Here is a 25,690-nt window from a genome sequence, read left to right on the forward strand (position 1 = left end):
TTGCATTTCTTTTATCACTTAAATTAACTGGTAAAATGAAAACTCAACAAAATTGTTTAATCTATTAAGAGTATTTGTGGGTCACAAGACATAAATCCAATACAAAGACATACAGGTTCAACTCAGTCAATATCAGTTTCCATAAATGATTCGCGTATAACCTAAAACGAGTTTAATACCACGCTTTGAAATATTCCACAGCGGTTATTGCAGTTTTAATTCCTCGTTTAAGGAGTCCACTGGGTACCTCATGGAGTGACAAATCCCTTAACTAATGTGCCATATCAGGAGTGTTTATGTGTATTATGTCTAAGAGGCCCTATTTATTGGTGGCCTCCTTTTAGTATTTTAAAAAATCGTTTCGAGCCAGTCATGTCCAAGTCACATTCTTCACACGTTGCCCAGCTCACTTTCCATATTGACTTACAGAAGTTTCTTTATGAGAATGAAGGACACCAGGGTGAGAGCCATGATAGCAAACTTTATTTCCAACCAAACGAAATGCCAGTGGTTACAAGAAGTACAGAATTTACAACACCGCGTTTTATTTTACAGTTATCAGGGCTCCTAAATGGGCTACATCTCGAGCACACAACTGCAGAAAACACCATTTACATCTCACAATGGAACAATTTCAATACTTTTGCTAGAAAAGAGAAAAATGAGTAGGTAGAAATATTTTGATTATATTTCTTCTCCGAAGAAAACTGCTCTATTTTGATTTCAGCTTAGAACAGATGGTTTAATCTTAAACAAATTTAATTTCGGAACTATTAAAAATACACATTAAATTTAAATAACTATCAGCATGATGAAACTTTAAAGTTTTTTAATCTCCGAACCTGGTTTGATTCGATCCCTCTGGGATTTCAGCTAGGAATAAACAACATTTAATGAGATGAAGTGCCGGATCAAATACGAGCCCTTTGGAAAGGATAATTTTTTATTTTATAGGAACTTTTTTAAAGAACACGAAAAGAGATTCTTTTTTTGAGCTGTGTAAAGCACGTGCTCACAAATGTATCACTTTTAAAAAATGAATACTCAACATTTTATTAAGGTTAAGGAAACTGAATCGAGTAGCATTGAAAAATTTTCTTCTTTATTGACATATACAGTAGATATTATAATCGCATGAAAAATAGTTAATTTTCCAACAAAAATGAGAAATATTAAAATCATACATACACCCAACTATCTAAATAAATGAAAAACGCTAAGTGATCCATATAACTATATACAATTGTCATGATGTGGACATCAAGAAAGACAGAAACTCCGGTGAAATAACGTAGCTTGGGAATGTTTGAACGTTAATCTGAGATTTTGTCCAGAGATAAGTTTTAAAAAGACAAAATTGAATTCATTTAAGTGGTAAGAATAAACAAATGGCTAGCACGCCTGTTTTCGAGTTTCCAGCAAGGGTGGGATTCAGCTCGCTTGCATTTAAATAAAGTTTCCTAATGCAGTGGGCGTAGTAAGTGATAAGCGAAATATAAATTTTGTATAATGGGTGATTTAATTTCCTACATTAAAGGCTGAACTATATATTTATTTACTTAGGACGTAAATTCTCATACAAACATACATAACGTACACCTTATACTGTAGGAAAATAATTTAGACTTAATCATGTAATATGCCAAGTCTCTAAGGCTTGTTAAATCTAACTAAATTCTCTAAATACGGCCTAGATATTAATCAGTACAACTGACACCATTATTATGTACACACACCAAATGGTGAAATATTTATGAAAGCAAATATTCCAAAATTCTCTGATGAAAATAGCATAAAGAGAGAAATTAATATCAGAACGAACAGTTCTGGTTGCGAGACCTGAGGCCAAAATGTCATTCTACTTACTTTCAGTAGTAAAATGTTGTCTTAAGTTAAAAAAAAATCAAAAATACAACATGAATATACAGGTTCATGTACGCACTCTCACTCAATCTAACATACACGTGCATTCATACGTACACATACATCCAGACAGCACAACATCGCTCTACGTTTACAGGTATATTTGAAATGCAAACTTTGCAAAATGTAACCCTACAGCAATTTGGACTAAAGCGTGTAAGAACCTGAACTAAAGCGTGTACAATGTGAACTGAAACGTATCGGAGCAAATCATATAGAAGGAAGCCAACGAGCAGAATGAAGAAAAGCCATCAGGAACTCACATATCTGATACTTCACTTTAGACAGTATACTTTGCAATGAATTGATTAAACTTAAAAAAAAACGAACGATCAAATAAAAATATGAGGTATACCGAGAATCAATCACATATTTATAAACAACGATTCCCAAATTGGGTCCGCGGCATTCCAAAAAGTTTCCCTAAGGGTTCTGCAAGTATCTCATTCGTCTCCAAACATGCCCCGAGTGGAAGAAGTTTGGGAACCTCTGTTGTCTGAGTTTAACAGAATTTTACAAAGTTATAGAAGAGAGGTCTATGCGTTTATATTCGTAATATGCGCATAGCCAATTAAAATGAAAAATCATTTAACAAAAATATGTGGCTGATACATCCTTTTTTTTTTTCGATGGTAACGTAATGAACTGATATTATTATTAATTAAAACGATTAATAAAGATCATCAAACATTTCTCATAAGGCATTTCATGTAAGATCAGATATATTTAAGTTTCGGAAGAGTATATCGAAGGTAAACTTAGGCTATCATAAAAGCTAAAATATGCGTTATTTAAGGCTCTAAGCCGATGCCATTATTTCTGATGCTAAACTGAATGACAGAAATGGCCTACTGGAAGACGAGATTGTTGTTATTCTTTCATTTTAGTAACAAAATGGGCTTTTAGATACTACCCAATAGTAGTTTAGTACAGAATTGTGCGCTTAGCACATTGAATTCTAAATCTACTAGTACACGTACTACATTGGGGATTCAGACAGAACTGCAAGTACACACAGCTACTAAACTGCCAAACTAACTCTATTTAGGTTTCCAATTGCTAGGGTATGCCCCCACCCACGCTCTTTTTCATTTCAGGGGAAAAATAAAACTCGGTTTAACTGAAAATTTGTTTTATAATTTCGAATAGAACAGCAGCTTTTGATAGGAGCGAATGTTTTTCATACTAGTACGCAATTGAGGTGTTTTTATCTTAATGGTAACTCAGAAATTCGTCCAGAACACAACATTGTCTTTAAGGAGAACAGTACATCTATTAAATAGACGTGAGTTCGAAAAAAAAGCAAGCTTTACGTACCATTTATATACAAAAAAGCCAAAAATACGTCAATTAGTTTCAATTAGTTCTTCAGGTTTACCCAAGCAATCCTGAATCCTAAGTAGATGTATGTGGATTTACCTCGTAATCCACTTGATATGCAGTTTTCGAAAAGGAAGACAAGGATTTTTTGTCAGGGATGCACTCAAGTGCTTTCCTGTTTGTTTTAGAATCACACACAGCTGTACAGAGTAAAAAACTCTACAGCTAGAAATATTACAGTTCAGAATGAAATTCTGTACAAGCAGACTGGTTTTACAATAAAAGCTCCACAATGGTCGATTAGGCTGACAGACATTGATCATCGCTTGACAGCTCTACACAAAAACGAGATTAGTCCATTTTAATATAAAAAATGCAAGCACATTCACAATATACACGAGCAAAACGTTAAGCCTAATATACCTGTCAAGAGTTTCATAAATATTTTCTAATTAGAGTACTCGTGTAATGAATTACCATTTAGATGATGCCTAAATGACTCGGTGACTGCAGGTTGAGTTATTAATGGAGTTACTGTCGAAGAGAATTCTACAACTGTTGCTTAAGAGCATCCGTGGCTAGGAAAAAACTGCCGAATAATGAGCGTGTGAAAGAATGGTCTACAGAAAAATCAAATATCAGTCTACAGGTGATGTGGTATCCCATAATACTTTGGTACATAACTATCGCGATGGCATCTTCCTGCAGCGGTTGATTTCCATACAGAGTTCAGTTGGCGAAATATCAGAACCCCCATTTTTTAAGACCATGCATGGCAGTCCTCTCGCTTGCACTGTCGTTGCCCAATCTTCTTTCTTTGGCATCAGATTCCGAAAAAGGTGAATAACGGAGTGGTAAAAGTGACAAGGTAATGTTTGAAGTGGAAATTACGGAATATCTACAGTGCGGAATATCTACAGGGTTGTGACTGTGGTTATGCCATCTTCTCGAAGTTTTCTGGCCCGAATCTCTTCTTGAATGTTGATGTCTGGTCGGAACAACTCTTTACAGCGCTGAAAAAGACAGGTGTACAGTTCTATTAGAATTTATTAGAAATATTTTGTTTTGTGCACAATCATTTTAGAACAGTTTCTTTCTCGAAAGAATTTCTCAATAAAAATACAATATTTGAGAAAAGATGCTCTGGAGCAATGTTTCTTACCCTTCTACTTCCGAAGATTCTTTTGAGAAAACTGAAATATGGCTTAAATGGTTATAAAATTTTTAATTCTCTACTTAAGTGGTTCCCAAACTACTGAGATGTATAGACCCTTTCAAAAATCAAAAAAACTTTGCGGACCCCTATTATAACATATGCACATGTTTTATATATATGGTCACCCACCATTTCGCTGACCCCAGTTTGGGAAACGCTGCCCTACTTCGTTCTCCCGGTTAGCACAATATTCAGTCTTTCCCCAAACGGTGTGGAAAGGCCTGAGTTCGAATCTCGTCAACGACGGGAGGAATTTTTATGGGCCTTTTTCACAACGTGGCTGAGTTAGTCGGTCTCGAACGAAAGTTGCGTGGCATAAGAGTGCTTTCTTTCCTAATTAAACTATAGCTACAGTGATCTGTAAATCAAGGGCAATTCCTTACCATTGATTTATAGATCACTGACTGATTTTTATTCCATTTTTTTCTGGTTTCTTGGTCTGCCAAACAAGCAAATCGACCACAGAATAGATGCAAGCTACAGACTCAATATATAATACTGTAGCTTCAATTTCTTTAGCGGTTGACGCACACGCTCACTCACTCACGTTGAAGGTTTTGTTTTGTATTTTCCCTTTATTATTTCTTTTCCTGTTTCACCCCAAGTCCTGATAGGGGTGGCAGGGGAGATCACAACGTAAACAGTAACACTGAGAACCACTATTCTAGACAATAATTATCAAATCCATCTTCTGTGAAACGATGTACCTATTGCAGCAAATAATATGTTTTTTTAATTTCTGAAGTGAAGGCAGAGGACTGTGCTGATGAATGCGCCTTTCCACTTCATCCCCAGATGCCTAATGGGATTGACTCCTGTCTATAGGAGCAAATATGTAACATTACCGGTTGTACCTAATCCACACCGATGTTCAGATATGTTTTTCTGTTCAAGCTTCCATCAGGGTTCCACGCGTATATCTCGAAAACAAGCCCTATACCAGTGCATCTCCTCCAAAAATCTGCACTGTCGGTACACAACAGGATGATTCCAATGCTTAGTGTGGCTTCCTCCATATGTACACTCTTCCATCGGTGCCGAAAAGCGTAAATCAAGATTCACAGGACCACAGACTCGCCTCAATTAACCCGATGTGTCCATTCTTTGCGTTCATGGCACTAATAAAGTTGCATTTTCTGGATTGTCTTCGAGATCGCTTCTGTGAAGGTTTCGTACTCTCTAGTGCATAGTTTTAGGTTCTTCGCATAGTGCAAGCACCGTTCTCTTCTGATGTTCCCTCATTAAATTCAGTGGTTAGTTCCCTGTCGTTTGGAGATAATTACACTTGATAATCTGTTCCAGACAGTATTAGGTGCAGAAAAATACAGTCACTAATACGTTCCGCGTCAGATATGTCACCGATACCTGCCGGGCGCTTTTTCATTCTTTGTCTTGGATGGCATTGCCCGTGAATTGACCTGAAAAGCAATGAGTCAATCATATGATTTTATGGCGCTTTCCTACACACGTTACCTGCTCCTAATAAATTAGCCAGGCTCTTTATATATACACTATGCTGCACTTTATTAGGTACACCTACCTAGTTACGTGTTGAGCCTCCTTTAGCCTTCAAAACAGCCTGAATTAGTCTAGGCATGGATTGAACAAGATGCTGAAAACGTTGTGCCCGAATGGAGTACCATGCAGACATGAGTGTGTCACGCAGTTCCTCGAGATTCGACGGAGGTGTAGTGTAAGGACCCGTCCTTACATTAATTAATAAAAATTGTTAAATATTATGAGAATTTAACTGTAGTACGAATAGTGGTTTTCTGGTACAAACAACATGGATTAAGAAACACTGGAATTCAAAAATACCTTCCAGTCGCTCTCTGTTTAGTAGTAGCTTGTTTGTATAGAAGTTCTTTGACGAGTCAGTGAAAGTAATATACCATGACAAATCCCCCATTAAGACAGAGGCAGATGCACCATAGAAAGGGCCAAGAGTGCTTAAGCTGGCCCTCTTAAAGATTTCACGGTGAAACGCTATTAGAGGTGGGCGACGTCACCAGGTGTGCGCGCGTGAGGTCACGGGAGGAGCTGTGACGCTTCTCAGTTGACCTGAACTTCCGCCTCTCTTTCTAGATTGTTCTCGTATATTCTAGGCCATGGAAGTTGGGACACAAAGAGTAAAGAAGACCCGCCCACGGAAGAGGAGAGGAGACAAATGAGAACACAGTAAAAAGGATGTGCAGATCTCCTATTGGCCAGGAAGAAAGGAGAGGGAATTTTGAGAGGGAGATTCTGAAAAGGTTTTCGAGGCATTCTGGAAAAGTTTTCGTGAGATTCGGAAGAAGTTTTCGGAGCGGTCTGGAGGATGATTTGAAGGAGTTGGAGAACGATACAAAGCAGAGCAGCAGTCTAGTTTGGGTGATAGCTGCAGACCTGAGGTAGATGGAAGCAGTGATAGAAATTCTGCATATCCTGACAGCCAGTAGGAATGTTCACCTGTAAACATGGAAGCCGTAGTGAGGAAGAAGGAAGAATCACACCCTGAGAATCATATTGGCAAAGCCAGTCGAATGAGTGGTCGAACCATTGACCTACTCGAAAACCCCTCTATCCACGGAAGAAGAAATGCTGACCGGTAAAGAGTATGCGACACTGATTGATTCCAGCCGTGCAGTACCCGGTAGGGAAGCACCATAATCACCGAGGTCCCCAAATGAGCGCCCCCGCATTCCAGTACCTGAATGACCGATATGAAAGGAAGCCGAGCAGAGAGGGAAGTTCCAGGCCTAACACGTAAGTGCTAGAGAGTTTACCGAAATAGGTGTACTTAATTTATTAAGGAGAGGACTTTAGGAGAAAAATGTGTATATTTAAGTAATGAATATATGAATAAAGGGGTAATGTATTTAAGACGGACGCAGCCTATAATTTGAAGTGAAGCTCCTCATATAAATGCTTGCTGGAAGGAGAGGGTATGATAGTTAACTGAGAATTGTTTAATGTTGGGAAAGGTTTTTATAATATGTATGAAATTGAAGGTTGAAATTTCAATTTATTATGAGTTGATTGGTGGGGAGTATTTCTGATTTAAGTAGGGGCTAATTAATAAGTGATATTATAAAGGTATAGAGGATTAACTGTTCAGAAGGGTAATGTTAAATTGAATTGATTAATATTTCCTGTTGACCTGATTGCAGAAAAGGTGTCTTATTGAATAAATGAAATTTTCTTACAAATTGAGACACGAACTCTGAAGGTTTTTGTGAGCCAGTTCATTGGCAGGTAGTAGTTGGTTTATTATACAGACTGTTCAGAAGAAGAGTGGGAAGAATCTATGTAAAGTGTATGACACGACCTATTGAAGTCCCTGTAAAGAACATGAAGAGACACCATGTCATAATGAATAATAATGTGTATTAGAATAGAATATCTGATGATGAAACAATTGAGTTTGAACAAGATATTTACACATATAAAGGTTAATGAATTAACAAGTCACCAGCCAAATATAGTTTGACCAAATACTATTGCTAATTTCTGTATGATATGTTAATAAACATTGTTTTATTTTACATTCAAGTGTTGGAGTCTGTCATTCCAAAACTCAGCCAATCCTGTGGAGAAATACTTAAAATAATTAAGGTCCCCTACGAGTCAGGTAATCTTCTGAGAACAAACAAGTCAGATGCTAAAGTGGGAGGATTGGACTACGGGGATATACATATAAAAAAAGGGGATAAATTACAATAATTAAAATATAAAGAAAATTAGGGCAACCAAGAAAAACAATAATACCCACGTACAACCCCCACAGTAGGCCTGCAGCGAATAGCCCATTCCAGCTCATCCCAAAGATCTTCAATAGGATTCAGATCCGCTGGAATGAGCGGGCCACTGCAGCAAAGAAAAGTCATTGTATGTTCCTGGAACCATTCCATAGTGATTCGGGCTTTGTGCACCGGCGCATTATCCTGCTGGAAGTAACCATTTGACTGAGGATAAACTGTTAACATGAACGGATGCACTTGGTCAGCAACGATGTGGCATTCAGACGTGAATCTATGGGTATCAATGGACCCAACGTGTGCCAAGAAAATATTCCCCACACCATAACATTTCCCCCACTACCTTGCACAGTAGCCGTCAGACATGAGTGGTCCATGGATTCATGTTGTTTTCGCCAAATTATGAGCCTTCCATCAACATGATGCACCAGGAACTTCGACCAGACCAAGCAACTGCTTTCCAATCCTCGATAGTCCAGTGCTTGAGTTGCTATGCCACAGGAGGCGTGCTCTCTTGTTCTTCATTGATAACAAAGGTACGGGATGTGGCCGTCGGCTGTTGTAGCCCATTCGCGACAAAGTGCGACTAGTGGTCCGTTGCGATATTTTGTTCTGCGTCAGAATACAAAGTTGTATTCTGACGTGATGTGCGACATTGTGGCCCGTCTGTTTTCTTGCACAATTCTAGCCATCCTCCTCTGACCTCTCTCATCAACAAGCGATTTTCTTCCACAAGAGTGCCTTGAGAGGATGTTTTCTGCACCATTCGTTGCACCATTGCCGATACATCCTTGAAACTGTGGTGCGTGAAAAGTTCAGGAGAACTGCCCATCTTGCGCCTACTACCATGCCACGTTCGAAGTCCGTTAGATCACTCCTTTTTCCCATTCTTGCTACGGTTTGTACGCTTAACTGATATTAGATAGGTTGTTGTGCTGCATTTATATCCACAATTGTGCTCATGTGACTGGCAACGTTGTGGGACAAACAATTTTTGTGCACAGCAGGGGTGTACGTAATAAAGTGGCAGCACAGGGTAATTTGCTATGTGATATTATACAAGATATGATTTAAGTAAAAAAAGATATAATTTGTTATTTATTATATTTTAAAGAGAAAAGGGTTACCTGGCGGAAGTCTCCTGGTGTGGTGACATACTTGTAGATGGCGTAGAGAGGAATGCACAACATGGAAGACAAAGCTAGCAACCAGCCGATAAATTCACCCCACCAGGGATAGATGTAGCCAATATAGTCCAACCGTTTGTATTGTATCAGACTGAAAAAGAATACCCCCTAATGGAAAATAAAATAACGTTAACATTCTATCAAAATTCGAAGCTTTATATGATATTAAAATCAATTTTCTTGATTTTTGAATCACTGACTAATTTTTATTATTAAAAATCCCTTAGTAAAAAGAAGTCGCCCTGGATCCTACCTTATCCTAACCTCTCGTAGATTTTGTAACCATAGTTGCAGAACCCAGAATGACTCGGGATAAGGTAGTAATCTTTCTCCCCAATCTATCCTCCCCGAAGAAATATCCTATGATAATTCTGAATTCTGAATGCAAAATTATCCTAAATTAAATCTCATTCAAATTTGAAATCTTTAACGACATGTCCAAATTCTTTAGTCGAATATTTGCTTACCCCGCAAACCATGGGAGTGAACACGAACCAGCAGAGTTTCCACCATAGACAAGGATAATAACCGAGTATATCATGGAGGTTTTCATAATAACGGTTGACCCCTGAAAAGAAAAAAAAAAAACAAAACAAAACATAAATTGTAACTTTATTGGTATCTTCGTTATACAACTGATTTATGTATAGAATTTGTTTATGAACATAGAGTTTTTAGTTTCAGAACATCGGACATATTCACCAACTGGGGAGGAAGGAGATAATTCACGTTCCTCTATTATCTTTTTTGGAAATTAGCATTTATTTTGAACAGAAAAACAGTGTGGATAGCTGCTTGAATATAAGGATGAAAAACGGGATGGAAATTGAATACCATCAATTTTTGGGGTCAGATTCTACATTGGCCACCGTTGACCTTGAGTATTACAATTTTGCTGCAGTGGCACTAACAGATTGCTAATGTAGCATCCTGTGATGGCTTTTATATCTATACCTGACACGTACATAGCTGGTATGATTAATTTTTCCCAAAAGAATAATACTTTTTGGCAGTATAGTGTATTTATTTATGGTGAGGGCCATTATCCACACTGATCGTTTAGGTGATTATTATCTCTTCGACAATGGATACCTTTAGCCAAGAGTTCGAAGTGTTGGGTGTACTCTAACGAGTTTAGAAAAAGCTGGAGAGAAAATTACAGTAGCTACACTGCTCGACAAAATTAACAGAACGCATAGAAAACGTGGGAAAACTTGAGATGAAGCGGGACAAAACTTGGTATCATTGTGTACCATGGAATAACGATGAAATGAGGAGACAGCAAGAAACTTCGGACAGTATAAGGGATTTTAAGCGGTTGTATAACAATTACCAGAAAGGTCACATTATAGAAGTCGATAGAAGATGCTCGAAAATATGATTACATGATACAGCGCATGATCCCCTCCAACGGCTAAACTGGCCCGAGAATGGTGAACCACGCTCGATATAAGGGTGTCTATAAAACTCTGTGGCAACAAATCCCATTCTTCCATCAGCGCAGACCTTAAATCACCAAGTGGCCGAGGACTTGGTCATCGACATGTAATGCGATGCCCAAGGGCGTCCCACACATGTTCGATCGATTTAAGTCTGCTGATCCTGCTGACCACGGCAGTCGTTGGATATCTTCAGTTTCAAGATATTCCTTTTACCACTTAAGCTCTATGTGCAGTGGCGTTGTCGTGCATGAAAAGAAAATCCGCACCCCTAAAAAGTCGCACATAGTTTTCGACGATCTGTTCTCGGTATCTCTGCACAGTTACGGTACCCCTATCAAAAACATAAAGAGGGGTGCAGCTGTTGATCATTATTCAGTCCCATGCGAGAACACTGCCTCCACCGTAAGTGTGGAGGCACTGTTCTCGCATGGGACTGATGTTGGTTTCTCTCCAACATCAGAGAAAGGGAATTACGAGTGTTCTCGTAATTCCCTTTCTCTGATGTTGGAGAGAAGGTACCGCATTTCTCGTTGTCTCCAGATGAAATAATGTCTAGAATCTGTTTGTAGACTAAAACGGGACTCATCAGAGAACAGAACTGTACCCCATTTGACAGGGCTCCAAGTCATATGTTGATGGTATCAGTTTAGACGAGCTCTACGGTGGTTTGTGGTTAATGGAATACAAACCACTGGCTTCCTTGTGTTGATTCCACGTGAATTAAGCTTTCTTAACACAGTCCGGTTGGAAATGTTTTCACCTGTGTCCGCAACAATCAGAAAAGAGAAGAGACAGTTGATGGCAGGACAGTGTAAGGTTCCATCTTGCTGTTCCAGCCAGATAACGGATTGTTCTGGTTGACGTAGCCCTCGGGCGACCTTGGCCAGCTCTTCTTGTAATGGTACCTATCTCCCGAAACTGCTTCCATAGTGCTGAGACGACGCTGCGTGACAGATTAAAGAAACGTACCAACTCCGCCTGCGACTGCCTAACTTCAAGTCATCCAACGGCCCGCCATCTCAAAGACTCATCTAAACGACGTCGACTCTATCCTAAGTACTGGAGATGTGGCTGTCCCACTGAGCAAACCAAAAGGAAAAAAAAAAAAAAAAAAAACGGCAATGAAGTGATGTGGTCACAACCCGTGATTTTATAGGCATAATTAATTTGCATAATGAAAGGTGATTGTTGGATTTCTATTGAATACTCGGAATTTGCACGCCAGAAAGGCTATTATATCAAATATTCGCCTTCAGCGGCACTCTTCACAATAAAATATTCACGAAAAACATTTTGTTCTGTTAATTTTGTCGAGCAGTGTATAGCAAGCGGTGGAAGCAAGATGCTTATGAAGATAACCCACACTGAGCTACCAAAAGTCATGGGACATTCCTCTGATTGCAAGAAAAATTGTGACTACTACGAATTATGCAAATATCTTGGCCTTTAAAGGTGATCAGTGGTTTTGAAGAGACCATGTGGGGAAAAAATAAAAGCAGTTTGCACGTTGTTCCTTATGAATCGCACATTTCGAAGTCGATGGTTGACAACGCGCTGAAGAAATAAAAGTTCAGTAGTAGCATGCCCCAAAAAACAAGACCTAAAATACTGTTTGACAGCAGCCGACATCAGCAACCTCATCTCGCCATCAAAGTCTAGCGAATATGCGTTTGAAACTGCGATTATCCTCAATTATATTGAGGACAATCGCAGTGTATTATATTGTGTAGGTTCCCCACTGCCAGCTAACATATCCCACCCCCAGAGCGGGATGGGCAGCTGGACCTTCATACCGGATTCGACACTCCTTGGACATGACACCGACGAAGACATTCTGCGGCTTTGCTGCCAACACGCCATTGGCGATCCGAACTGGGTACTCTAACCTGGTTCCCTTTAAAACCCCATCCCCAGGCAGGGAGTGGAGGAGACGGATCTCTGTCTCCTCTCCTCCCTGCCTACCATGGCATTATATTACAAGGCTATTTTCTTGCCCATAGTCGCATATGCCGCCGGTGTATGGATGGAGGCTGTGACCAAGGTTAGAATCAGTAGGCAGCTGATGTCGTTGCAGAGATCCATATTGTTGGCTTTTCTGCATGCTCCTAGGACTGTTTCAACGGTTGCACTGCAGGTGCTTGCAGGGACTATACCTGTAGATTTGTACATTCTATATCGTGGCATGCTGTATGCTCTACGAAAAGGTATCTCAGCTCAATGTTTGGGTATCTCGGTTGATCTGACTGCTAATGCTAAGGACGAGAAAGTCAAAATTTGGAACTCCCTGATTGCTATGTGGAGGGCTCGTTGGAGCTCTTCTAGTTTTGGCGAGATCACAAGGAAAATTATTCCGCTCGCGGATTTTGCTACATCGAAGACAGTGTCGTCCTGGTTTTGTCCTTCGATGTCTACAAGCTATATTTTGACTGGCCACGGATCATTTCGTGATAAGTTGTATTCAAGAGGATTGGAGCCTGACCCGTGGTGCTCGTGTGGTGAGACGGAAACCTGGACACATGTGTTGTTTGATTGCCCCTGTTACGGGTTGGAACGTCGTCGTCTCTTTGATGAGGTTTCTCCCTTCGCCGAGGACAACGTAGGAATCCTCTTGAAAGACGTTTCTAGTTTCCAGGCTTTACAAAGGTTTGCAGCTGCGGTGTTCGCCAGAAGAACTATAATCAGAAACTTTTCAGATCTAGAGTTGGCAGCGTATTTGCATCATGCATGATTGCATCTGGGTTCGGGAGCTTCAGTCCGGGAGGCTTTTTGTTCGGTCTGGGGCTCCTGAACATGTACCACTACGGTGGTTTTTTTTTTTTTTTTTTTTTTCTCTTCCCTGGTTCTTGGGTTTGGGCGGCCTGAGACCAGGGATGTTGGCACCCAACAGTATTGCACTTCTTCTGTTGGGTGCATGTTTGTGCTTAGCAGCACTCTAGAGTATAATAGTAGAAGCAGGTCCGGCTCCACGTGCCGGGGACGGGCATCAGGTTGCAGCTGAAGTTGTCAGCTGCTTCCTGATGGCAGAGTGACCTGACATAAACAACACATTAAGCTCACAAACATTCCTTCAATACTATTGTAATCTTTCCTATTCAAATTTTGGACATTATTATTGGATGTACTAGTGTAAATTAATTTACACATTAAAAATTCTTGTTCTGGAATTTCAATTTCTTAGCTATATTTCAGGCCCACTTTACAGTTTTCTGTAAAATAAAGAATTAGGTGGAGATGGGCATTTGCCTGGGAACCACCCCGACACAGTTTACACACACACACACACACACACCTCCCTGCCTACCCCCCATATTTCGCCTGGTGGGGCTCGTCTCCACTGACCTCTTTGGGGATGCCTACTCTATCCGTCCCTATTCTTCTATCTGTTTCCTCCCCAGTCTTCAATCTCCCCCCCCCTCTCTCTCTCTCTCTCTCTCACTAAATCGACCTAGTACACCCCTTAACAATGCCGCCAAATTATAACCAACGTCTAAATTCTACCGGTTTTGTGCAAATCTCTAAGATATCTAACACTATCAGCTTTTATCTAGCGTTACATGTCTAAATTTAATAACATCAAAATTTTGCCCGACCTATTTGGCCTTTAACATATCTCTTTAGTGTTCAACCCTAACCAGCGATTTCCTAACAGCAATCCCATTAAGCATTAATGTCAAATGCATAAAATTTTTTTTTTTTTTTTTTTTTAAATAGGCCCTAGCCACTGAAATCCCAGGAAACTAGGTGGCAGGACCTGCCAGAGCAAATTGTTGTGATACTGGATACACCCGGCTAGCCTCCACGTGGCAGGGTATGGGCAACGTCGGGCCCCACTAGGGGCCTGGCGGCCAATTAGCCGGATAAACAATGGGCACAACATATCACACTGCACAGACACGACCCACACACTTTCAAGTCTCTGGCTTGACAGTGTACTGTCCTCGATACAGTGAAACACACGCGGAGATGGGAGAAATCCCAGGTGCCGTCTGACACGAACATACCTTATACCTTATACCTTATGTATTATATTGTGTTCAGGTATGTAGAACGCTTACTACCTGAGTGCCTATGTTGCCACAAGTATGAAGGTGAGAAGAGGATGCATCATGGTCTGGGGGTATTTGTAGTGATATGGACTCGGGCTCCTGGTCGCAGTGTATTGCACCGTGAGTGCTGCGTCGTACGTTGATGTTCTGTACAATCCAGTGTATCCTACTTTGTGCAAATATTATGGAAGCAGTCCGTACCAATCTTCCAACACGACAACGCTCTACATTACAAAGCAATGATTTTGAACGAGTGGTTTGAAAACAATAACATTGGAACGTTGCAGTTGCCAGCACAAAACCTACGCTTCCACACAAATGAACATTTTGGTATAAATTGGAACGTAGAATTAAGACAGGACCAAGATGATATTCTTCATTACAAATGATTTTTGTTCTCCTCGTCCCTTTCCACGGAAATCTTGTCTGACATGGTGCAAACAATACAAATATTTCCAGGTTGATAAAACCTTTTCACACAAACAAATACCCTGCTGAATTCCATGAATTCCATGTATTCCATCCTGCTTACAGCAATTATCCCGCTAAGGTACATCGCTCGCCGATAAAAAAAAAAAAAAACCACATCTCATGTCTATGTACAGTAATGTAACGAAAATTTACCATTACCTGCATATTTTAAAAACAAAAGGCGCCACATCGACAATGAACTTACCGTAAGACCAAGAAATAGAAACAACTTCAAAGAAAATCAAAAAGAGAAGGGAGATTCCACTCGCTGCATAGTAATCGAAGAGCTGGAAGACGTACATTCCTCCCTGAAAAATTAAAACGATAACGTCAAAATTTCGGTAGAAAAATGTATTCATTTTATTTTTTTAGACTAAAATTATAAAATTATTGGTGCTACTCATACGCTTTATCGAAAAGTATTATTAAGTATCAATTTTTTTATTTCCTCTTTTTAAATTATGTATACAGTTCAGGTCAGGGGCACGCAAAGTGGATTCGAAGCAAAAAAAAGAAGATTCTGAGTTGTTGATGTTTCTGTACCGTTTAAGGCCCATCGGCGACTCTAAAGGCGCTAATGCGCCTTAAACCATACAGTGCATCAAGGCCATATTGCTTGCTCCGTATGTACCGATTCTGATTGTAAATTGTGTGTTCCGTGATCGATTTTCCTGTCAGCTGGATGAAAAACTGGAGTTTTTGGGACACGAAAACCATGCAACCCTCGCCTGAGACCATCTAACTCAGCCACGAGATCAAAAAGGCCAATAAATATTCTTCACGTCAAAGATTCTGAGACGTAAGTTGCTGAGACTTTTTTTCTATAGAATTTCTGGAAGTCAGGATAGAAGCAGGGGATCGGCAACCTTTTCGTACCCGCTGTCTGAGCATGTAGCACAATGGTATCGTCACCGTCCTCCCTACACCGGGTGGAAAAGGCCTGGGTTCGAATGGCGTCAATGACGTGAGGAACTTTTACTGCTTTTTTCACTCCGTGGCTGAGTTAGTCGGTCTCAGGCGTAGATAGAAAGGTCTTCACCCCGGAAACTGGAGTTTTGCGTTTAGCAAAACGACCAGAGAACTCACGCAATTTGCAGACACAATACATCTACCCATATGTAATAACTCTCCGGGTAATACTTTTTTTTTCTTTCTTTTTTGTTAGTAAGCGCTGGCCGCACTGTTATGCAGTGAAGTGAAGTGGGCCACACGCAAGGTGCGGCTAAAATTTAACAAGAATCGTTGTTACCAAAGCCTTACTACTACTGCACATGTCAACAATGTTTTGTAGCTTGTTTTTTCCTGTCCAGATCAGTTTTTGTTACTTTGCAATCGGTTAAATTTTGGTCGAACTGTACCTCTTTAAGTGAATCAGTGTTTTAATTCAAAGAATGGGTGGGCAGTGCGACGTTTATTATTTAATTTAATAATAATAAATTATTAAATTTAATAATAATAAATTAAATATTTATTTAATTTATTATTATTATTATTTATTCATTTATTTATTTATTTAATTTTTATTATTATTATTATTATTATTTTTTTTTTATTATTTTATTTATTTTTTTTTTATTTATTTATTTATTTTATTATTATTATTTTTTTATTATTATTTTTTTTAATTATTATTATTTTTATTTATTTATTTATTTATTTATTTATTTTTATTTATTTTATTTATTTATTTATATATATATATATATATATATATATATATATATATTTTTTTTTTTTTTTTTTTAAGCTCTGGATTGGGCCCCCAGAGGATTTTTTTTTTTTTTTTTTTAGGTGTTGTTGTCTCATAACCTGAGACCTTATGCGTCCCATCTACTGGAACTGGCCCACCTTCCCGTGGTGTGGACGAGTATCTAGAAGCAGCCTTCCTGGTGATAGCTGCTTCTGGGTAGCCAAGAGGTCAGCATAACACAACAACATAACCTGCATTAAACTACACGAACATTGCACTATATTACACGCTGGCCTGTTTTGCAGAGTCTGTTCAACGTACAAAGAAACGAGGTGGATTTGAACGGACGTTCTAGGAGCCACCCTACCTATACACACACATGTCCACATGTACCTCTTTAAGTGAATCAGTGTTTTAATTCAAAGAATGGGTGGGCAGTGCGACGTTGAGTCTGTTTGGTGCGACTAAACACTGGGAAAGCAAAAATGAGAGTAGTCGCACCAAACTGACTCAACATTGCACTGTCCACCCATTCTTTGAATTAAAACACTGATTCACTTAATGTGTTATAGGCCTAATGAATCTGATGAGTACAACGAACAGAGAAATAGAGTGGGCCAGTAAATTAGAATGTATACCAGAAGTAAATCAAAATACACTACTTTGCATTTGTCAATGTTACGCTTCAATTGCCATTTTTCAGTCCATCTGTCTAATTTTCTAGATCCTTTAACAGTAGCACACTGTCATTGGTCATTAACCACCCTGCCAACCTTCGTATCATCTGCAAATTTAGACATTAAGTCTGATACACCTTCATCAATATCATTGATAAATACAGAAAACAACAATGGACTCAGCACCGAACTCTGGGGGAGGCCTACACTAATAACATTACGCGAAGAAGAGCATTGCCCATTTATAACCACTCTCTGTCTTCGACACTAACCATTCCTTTATCCGTAGCTGGAACTTGCCCTTAATGTGATACTGCTCCACTTTGTACAGCAGTCTTTTATGTGCAACAGTAACAAAAGCTTTCATGAACTCCAAGTATATGATATCAAAGTTATTTTTAGCATCCAGTTCCTTTGTCACTGCATCATAGTGCATCATCTATGATTAATTCCTTCAATGCTTCGCATTTAGAATCTGATGATGGTAACATCAGTTGGTCTCACTGTATAGAATTTTTTAAAGGCTGTCTGAGACGACCACTGTGGTCACCCTTGTGAATGCAAAAACCATTCCATTTATCTCGGTTGAGAGGACTTCAACAATCACTTTCGCAATTCCACCTACCATAAACTTAATATATTAATCAATTGAGTATGACAAAACGCATTTAAGGTTACCAAACAGTTTTATTATTAGTATATTTAATTAAACAATTTTATTATTATTACATTTAATGGACGATTGTTGAAAACAAAATTCGTAGGAATATAGAGAGTTATTTAGTTACCTGCGTGACAAAACAAAGTCCCATGATATAAGAAACAACGCAGACGACTGCGATGAAAATTTCTTTGTGGGGGCGCAACAGTCGCGGCCATTCATCTACTACCGCTGTAATGAAGCCTTCCATTGTGCAAAACTAAAAGTAGAAAATTACCCTCATAACAAAATTGTTACGATAATAATAACTACAATAATTCTAAAATAAACAATTTTATTATTTTCTAACAGATTTTGGAAACATTCTTATTTATAATAAATATTTAATAAATATTCTTTATAAACAAATTCTGAGTTGTAAATTTTAAGACTTCAAAATTGGGGAAAATATAGACTGTACTGTATACTTTTTTCACTTTTTTTTTTTTTTTTTCTTTAAGAAAATACTATTGGTGTTTCTAAGGGAATGATCACTCAAAAATTTACATTTGAGCGAATTATTAAAAGATATTGAACTTTATTTTAAAGTGGTTTTTTTATACAGAAAACACAAACGACAACTTTAATGACTAAATACTCGTATCACGTCAGTTTATTTTTACACGCTATGTTATTCCCCACTTTCGCGCTGACACCATGAAATTCATCACAGGGGTCACCTACCTGACTGTCCAGTCCCAACATGAGTATCATAAGGAAAAACAACACGGCCCATAAAGGAGAAATTGGAAGCTTTAATACAGCTGATGGATATGCCAGAAACGCTAACCCGGGTCCTGAAAATAACGTACGCAAATTGTTATTAGTTCATTTTATAAGAGGTCTTACTTATTTATATCAATATCAATTTAATTTAATCATCAATGGTTTCACCTTCAAACATCCACTTGAATGGAGCGTGTACAATCAATCACAAAATTATTTGCAGAATTTATAAACTTATTTGGTGACGTTGTTAAACAGAAAATTGCAGATATTTTTTGGGTGGCACGATGCTTACGTGAACTGTGTTGTTTGAAGATAAAACACTCAAAACTTACGTTGGTATTATCATGTTTATTTTCGATAAAAGATGTACATAATGGAGTCAAACGTTTCTTGGTCTTTTCTTCCCACTTCTTCGGTGACAGCTGTCTTGCAATATCACCTCAGAACTTCATGTCTTGATGGATAACCCAGGCGAATAAATAACACTTGTTGTTGCATGTTTACTGGAGTAATACTAAAAACAATAAAAAATATAAAAGGTATTCATGAGCTGAATTTATGAGGGAAAAGGGATGTACTTGTCACATTATGCAGATTGGTTGAAAAGTGACACCAGCGCTTAAACTGTGACAAGCTGCTGTAATGGGCTCGAGTTTGGGGAAAATTCGCCTCTCGTATGCCAATGCATAAGGCATCCAGCCGTGAAACGCACGTTCGGTTCTGGTTGGAGAAGTTAAGGGAGGTTGTCATCATCTACTCGATACTTCTACGTCGACAACAGTCAATCCTTAACGGTTATGCCTTCTCCGGGGTGTTAATGGTGCACCTTTCCCTTTAATTTGCTTCTAATCTGTCATTCTTTTAAGCTTTCTAATTAACTCCCGTACAAAATTATTAGAAGCAAGATTTGTATCCAACAACTTCTGGAACAACTAACTTTTATTCCCCACATTTCTTACGAGGAACAGACAGACTTTCCATAATAGGAACATTAAGCCTGCATTACTATTTTGAACAGACGGCAGCCGTAGACGAGTGGTCAAACATTAGGGTACAACAGTACACGCCTAAAGCTCGATTGAGTGCTAAATACGACGGTGCTGTCTTGTATCTTAATCTTATCTTTATAAAGATTTATCTTATCTGTACCTTGCCCTTAAGGAGCAAAAATAGAAAATTCATTTTAGACTTTTCATTTGATTTTAGCTTGGAGAATGTATGCTTCTCAGCAATCAATACCTGTTGCGATCCAACCACAAGGACCGTGGTATAGTTCTTGACTGCAAATCAGTTTTATCGATATACTAAAGTCATTGGTGATATTTTATCCAACTCCAGTTTTGAGAGTTCTATAGCAGTACATCTCTGCAGCCTTCAACACTCTATGGTGCAGAAATCTGGACGTCCGCTTCAACTGCACTTCAATCTTTACAATCAGCTGAATACTGGTTATCGGAACTGAATACTGATAACTAAAAAAAGGCGTCTCGGTCTGAAGAATGAAAACTCAGAGGAAACCCTACAGACCAGAAAACCAAACAAAGAAAGCTGACGTCTTGGTTTTTGGGAAGAAAAAAAAAAATGTATCAACCCGAACTCATAGAACGCAAGTTCTCTGGAAAGCGAAAGGAGGACCATATAAAAATTCTTGATACGATCAGTAATATTCCAGCAAATGGCCAGCTTAAAAAAGTGGCATAGTCGAGGATCGGTATAACCTAAGACTGATGTAATATTCCGTGTCAGCGATTCTCAATTGGCATACCACAGCAGTTTGGGGTGTTTCTAAATGATTATGATTGATTATGACCATCAGATTATGAGGTTTGACGTAGCCGATTGGTTAACGGGAGTACAGTAGTGTATGCGTTCGAGTTGACCGTGTTTATAAAGAAAAATTTATTGATTTATTTAAATCCTCTGTTCAGACTAAGTTTCGTGTACATAGATGAACATTCAGTAATCCATATAAATAAAATTCATTACATTATAAGAGTATAAACTTTTTTATTATGCTTAGACAGAGATACTTATCGCAGATTACATTATAATTACTCAGAAAGATCAGAAAGCTTTGATTACTGGGTTGTTGTAGTTGAGTTTTAGGAGCATTAGTGACTAAGGTCATATCGCTCCGTGTATATTGTCTGTAAATTGCGTGTGTTCTGTGGTCGATTTTCTGTTTATAACAGGAAGAAAAACACGGGTTTCCGGGAGGGACCGACTAACACAGCCACGGTGTGTAAAAAGGCTCATAAAAATTCCTCCTGGTGGTGCTGTACTATCATCGACGGGATTCAAACTCAAGTATTTTCCACCCTGTGTGGTGGAGGATGGGGAGTCTACCAACTGTCCTACCCACGAGTGTACTATTATTGGGAGTAATCCTGTTATATGGTGCAGTTTCCACTGTTTTATTTTAAATAATATATAAAAAATGGAAACTGCACCTTGGGTGTACTACGAATACAATATTTTTTGACTCTAGGGGTGACAAAAGTTTGAGAATTACCATCCTGTAAATCATTATGTTTATGGTGGCACCTAGACTCCCATCTATCTCCACCTGATAAACTGAATTTGTGCAGAACCTCTGCAAAACAGGCATGTATGGCAGGCTTCTTCGCCACCAGGGAGCAGCCTGGTGGTACTGTACTATCCTATATACTACGGAAGAATGGCACTTTGGGGTAGCACAGCAGTTATTATAATCACTCTTCTTCCACCCTTTGTGGAAAAGGCCTGGACTCGAATCGCGATTGATTGGGGCGAAGTTTTATGCACTCTTTTTAAACCGTGTGTGTGGGAGGGGGATGAGTTAGTCGGTTGCGGGCAAAGATTACATAGATTTTTCTACCGGTTAGTCTGAAACATGTCAAAACAGGCAAACTGACCACAGAATGCACGTACAATGTATCAGGTGTAGCTGAAAAGTTCCGGAAAAGTAATGGTGATTCCAGGAAATTTTCTATAAATATTACTATAATTTGAATAACTTTTTATCATTTTCTAATTCACTAGCAAGTCACTGAAAATAATATTGTTTTTCACACATGAACGTGAGTCTTTGTTTTCTCATTTCCAATTGGCTTTCCTATTTTATATAATTTCTAGAACAAATAAATGGTTTTTAAAAAAATTATTTTTTTTCAGGTTGAATATTTCATACACACTTTTGAATTCTACATCTTGTTTATATCTACAGATTCACATTTAAAAAAAATCCCCCATTAGAAAATCAAAGCTATAATTACCTGAGGCTGCAACTTCACTAACAGGTTTGTTTTGTTCATGCGCCATGAAACCAACTACGGAGAAAATTACAAAACCAGCAAACATGGAGGTTCCACTGTTGATACACGATACTATCAAAGAATCCCTGAAAAAGTAAATGTGAGGGATAACAAAGAAGGTGAAATAGCAATAATTTCGAACTAGGTTGTTATATAAGGTTCTAATCTACGATTTATCGATTAACGTGAAACATATCCAAATATTTGCGCTTGTACCGGTTACATGTGCATTATTTCTGCACTCAAAGTGTTGGATGAACGAGATTTCTATAGAAGACCCATCGTCCAAAGTACCTTTCATCATGAAGGATAACGCATAGCAAAGAGGGTACAGTCGTTCTGGCTTTGGCCTGCTTTTTCGTGGTATGTTGTTGGGTCTGTGTCTTGCAGATGGAACGCTATTTTACATAGCCTTTGTGTTCGCTGGCCAAAAAACTCAGTTTCCTTCTCCTGAAATCGATTAACTAGAGCCTCGACTGAAGAAACCTTTTTTTAAGCATTCACATACCCACACCATCCGATGGGATTAGAAAAAATCCTCTCCAAACGAGGGAGGATTTTTTTCTAATGTGATAAGTGGTAAAACCACTATACTGTCATCGAGGATATCATCGAAAAAGCTGTTTTTATCAACACCAAAAAACTTGATGGCACAGGACCTTACGTTTTTGACAAGGATGGTATGTGGCGGCGTGGATGGAAAAGAATAATGTGAAAACTGACTTCACGATGGCAGCGTTGCAGAGCATTAAGGTAAATTCTGATGACGGTTATTTTAAACTGTTTTTCGAACCAGAAGACTGAGCAATAATAATTCTTTTACTAAAGGAAGGTAATTTCTGCGAAGAGCGCGATTATTTTAAAAATGAATAAAATTTCAAAATAATAGATTTTTTGATAGATTTCCAAGAATCAAAAGCTCCAAATAAATCAAAATAAATCTTCCGGATATGAAAGAGTTTGAAATATACCACAGTTTGCAAGTTCTGACATGTTTAGCAGTTGACAGATGACTGGAAGTTGCAGTCCATGTTGCAGATGCACAAAGTTTCTCTCGCCCTGGTTTAGGCGCATAATATAGGTAAAATGTTGAACAGCATACCAACTGCAGACTTAAAACGTGCTTTTAAAAAAAATCTTCATAAGTTTAAATTGCCAAAGCGATATGAAGTTGTTTCAATGAATTCGAATGTGATGAGAATTCGTCGAAACACAGCCAGATGTATTGGTGGCATAAGTTTCTCTGAGGATCGAGGTGTTAGTAACGATTCGCAAAATACGTATGAACAACATCCAGTTTGATTAAACAGCGCTTCTTACTCGCCCTCGCACCATTCGATTTTCCTTTCTTTTTCCGTGGTAAAAGAATTATTAAAATGTTATTATTTCAAAGACATTGAAGAAGTGCAAACTAAAGACAAAAGGGTTACAAAAAATAACTTTCTGAAATGTTTCCATCGCTGTAAAAAATGGGTTGCCGTTCAAGCATGGTAATTTAATAATAACATTCTAAAGTTCTTTAAAATGAAAGAATTCCTTCAAATCCCAAAATCATATAAAATATTAAAGTTTATTTTTACACTCAGAAACAGTTCTCCACGGGCTAGAGGAAGAAAAATTGTATTCATAATTCTGTATCAACTAAACAGTACATCCTGGTTATGAGTAGTAAAAATAATTGTACCATCTTACCTGTAAACGTTATTGTGGTACTTGTTGTAGCTGCCAAGGGCTATTAAGGAACCTAGCCCTAAACCATAGGAGAAGAATATTTGAGTAGCTGCATCTATCCATACCTGAATTAACAAAGAATAGGTCTGTAAATATCGTTCATTCTTCCTTTAGAATAACTATAAATAATCATTCCAGAATTCATTCATTCGTACGATTATATGGGCATTAAGGAATTAAATGGGTAGAAATTAATGGATGGAAATGGATAGATTGAAGATTACTGATGACAATACACTGGTGTGTTAATGAGCTAAGGAAAAAACTCAAAAACGCGAACATTTTTAATATTTTTAAATACAAATAAAAGTGGACCCAAATATTTCTAATTTACGAGACAAACCCCGTAAACGAATCCACGCATAAAGGTTACAGCGGTGGTGAGGACTTTGCGTATAAGCAGGCACGTGGCGACTTTATATAAAAATATATTTTCATATATGTTAGTAAAGCGGAATAAAATCTGAAATTGAAAATAAAAATTATTACGTGTATATTAAAATTAAAATTATTATTATAACTTTTGGAATAGGAGTATATTCCCCATTCCTTTGTTTAAAAATTGGAAAAGTGAATGAATCATTAATATGGTTCATTTTATGAATGGTTTTACAACTAAGAAATTTTATATTGTAGACTTTTAATCTCGAAGAATTATAACATTAGATAAACCAGCAATTGCTCCTATATAGATATTTTTTTTTGAAATTTAACTTGCTAACTGTATAGTTTTATTTAAATGTGTTGGAAAGTTGGAAAATTTCAGCTTTCCAACACATTAAACTGTATGGTTAGGAGGCCCTCGTGGGTAGCACAGTTGGTAGGATCGCAGTCCTCCCCATATCGGATGGAAAAGACCCGAGTTCGTCGATGACAGGAGTTGGCCGAGTTAGTCGGTCTCAGACGAGGGTAGCATGGTTTTTGCTCCTGAAACTCTGGTTTTTCGCCAGCAAAACAAAAATTCGACCTCAGAGCACACGCAATTTACAGACAATTTACACGGAGCAATATTGGCCTTAGTTGTTGACGCTCCTAAAACCCAATTACAACAACATATCGTATGTAAAGTCCCCATAAACTCTTATAACATGCAAATCATGCACTTGCACATTACACCCCATATAGAAACCGCCTGTTTTTGGAGCGCCAGTATTTGGCGTTTATAGCCGACGCTATCGATTTCAAGTTATCCATTACCGTGAATATACGAAAACTGGGTGAGTCTTTCAGGTGGAAAGCAATATGCGGGAGGATGGAAGCAGGACGAAGACAAACTGAAGTGATCAGGAGGCTGAATGTGGAACTGTGGAAACAGTTCTAAAACAGTCAAACTATCGCTAAAACTTGTATAAGATCGTCTTTATGTCACCTCCACTCAAGATGATCATTGTGTGGCCCAAAATATGAGACATCATGGATCCTTTATAGCAGGCAACTTGCTCCAGAGCGCTTACCGAATCCAGAAGATGATTTGTATTTAGGCATAATATCTACAGAAGGTTTGACGAAAGCGGTCTTTGTGCATAAT

General features: G+C 38.3%; 1 protein-coding gene across 1 annotated transcript in view; it reads right to left on the reverse strand.

Annotated features, from left to right (window-relative positions):
* Nucleotides 1-461: 461 nt before the first annotated feature.
* Gat (sodium- and chloride-dependent GABA transporter) overlaps nt 462-25,690 on the reverse strand; it is a 144,873-nt gene continuing 119,644 nt past the window's right edge. The window contains exons 6-13 of the mRNA XM_090389844.1: nt 24,124-24,227; nt 22,393-22,517; nt 19,094-19,206; nt 18,498-18,629; nt 15,548-15,650; nt 9,851-9,951; nt 9,324-9,491; nt 462-4,256 (exon numbers count right to left, since the gene is read on the reverse strand). Coding sequence (XP_090245970.1) covers nt 4,158-4,256; nt 9,324-9,491; nt 9,851-9,951; nt 15,548-15,650; nt 18,498-18,629; nt 19,094-19,206; nt 22,393-22,517; nt 24,124-24,227 — 945 coding nt within the window. The 3' untranslated portion in view covers nt 462-4,157. The remainder of the gene's footprint in view (nt 4,257-9,323; nt 9,492-9,850; nt 9,952-15,547; nt 15,651-18,497; nt 18,630-19,093; nt 19,207-22,392; nt 22,518-24,123; nt 24,228-25,690) is intronic.

This window comes from Mastigoproctus giganteus, chromosome 2 (assembly GCF_048544385.1).
Source record: "Mastigoproctus giganteus isolate SK-2022 chromosome 2, ASM4854438v1, whole genome shotgun sequence".
Classification (NCBI taxonomy): domain Eukaryota; kingdom Metazoa; phylum Arthropoda; class Arachnida; order Uropygi; family Thelyphonidae; genus Mastigoproctus; species Mastigoproctus giganteus.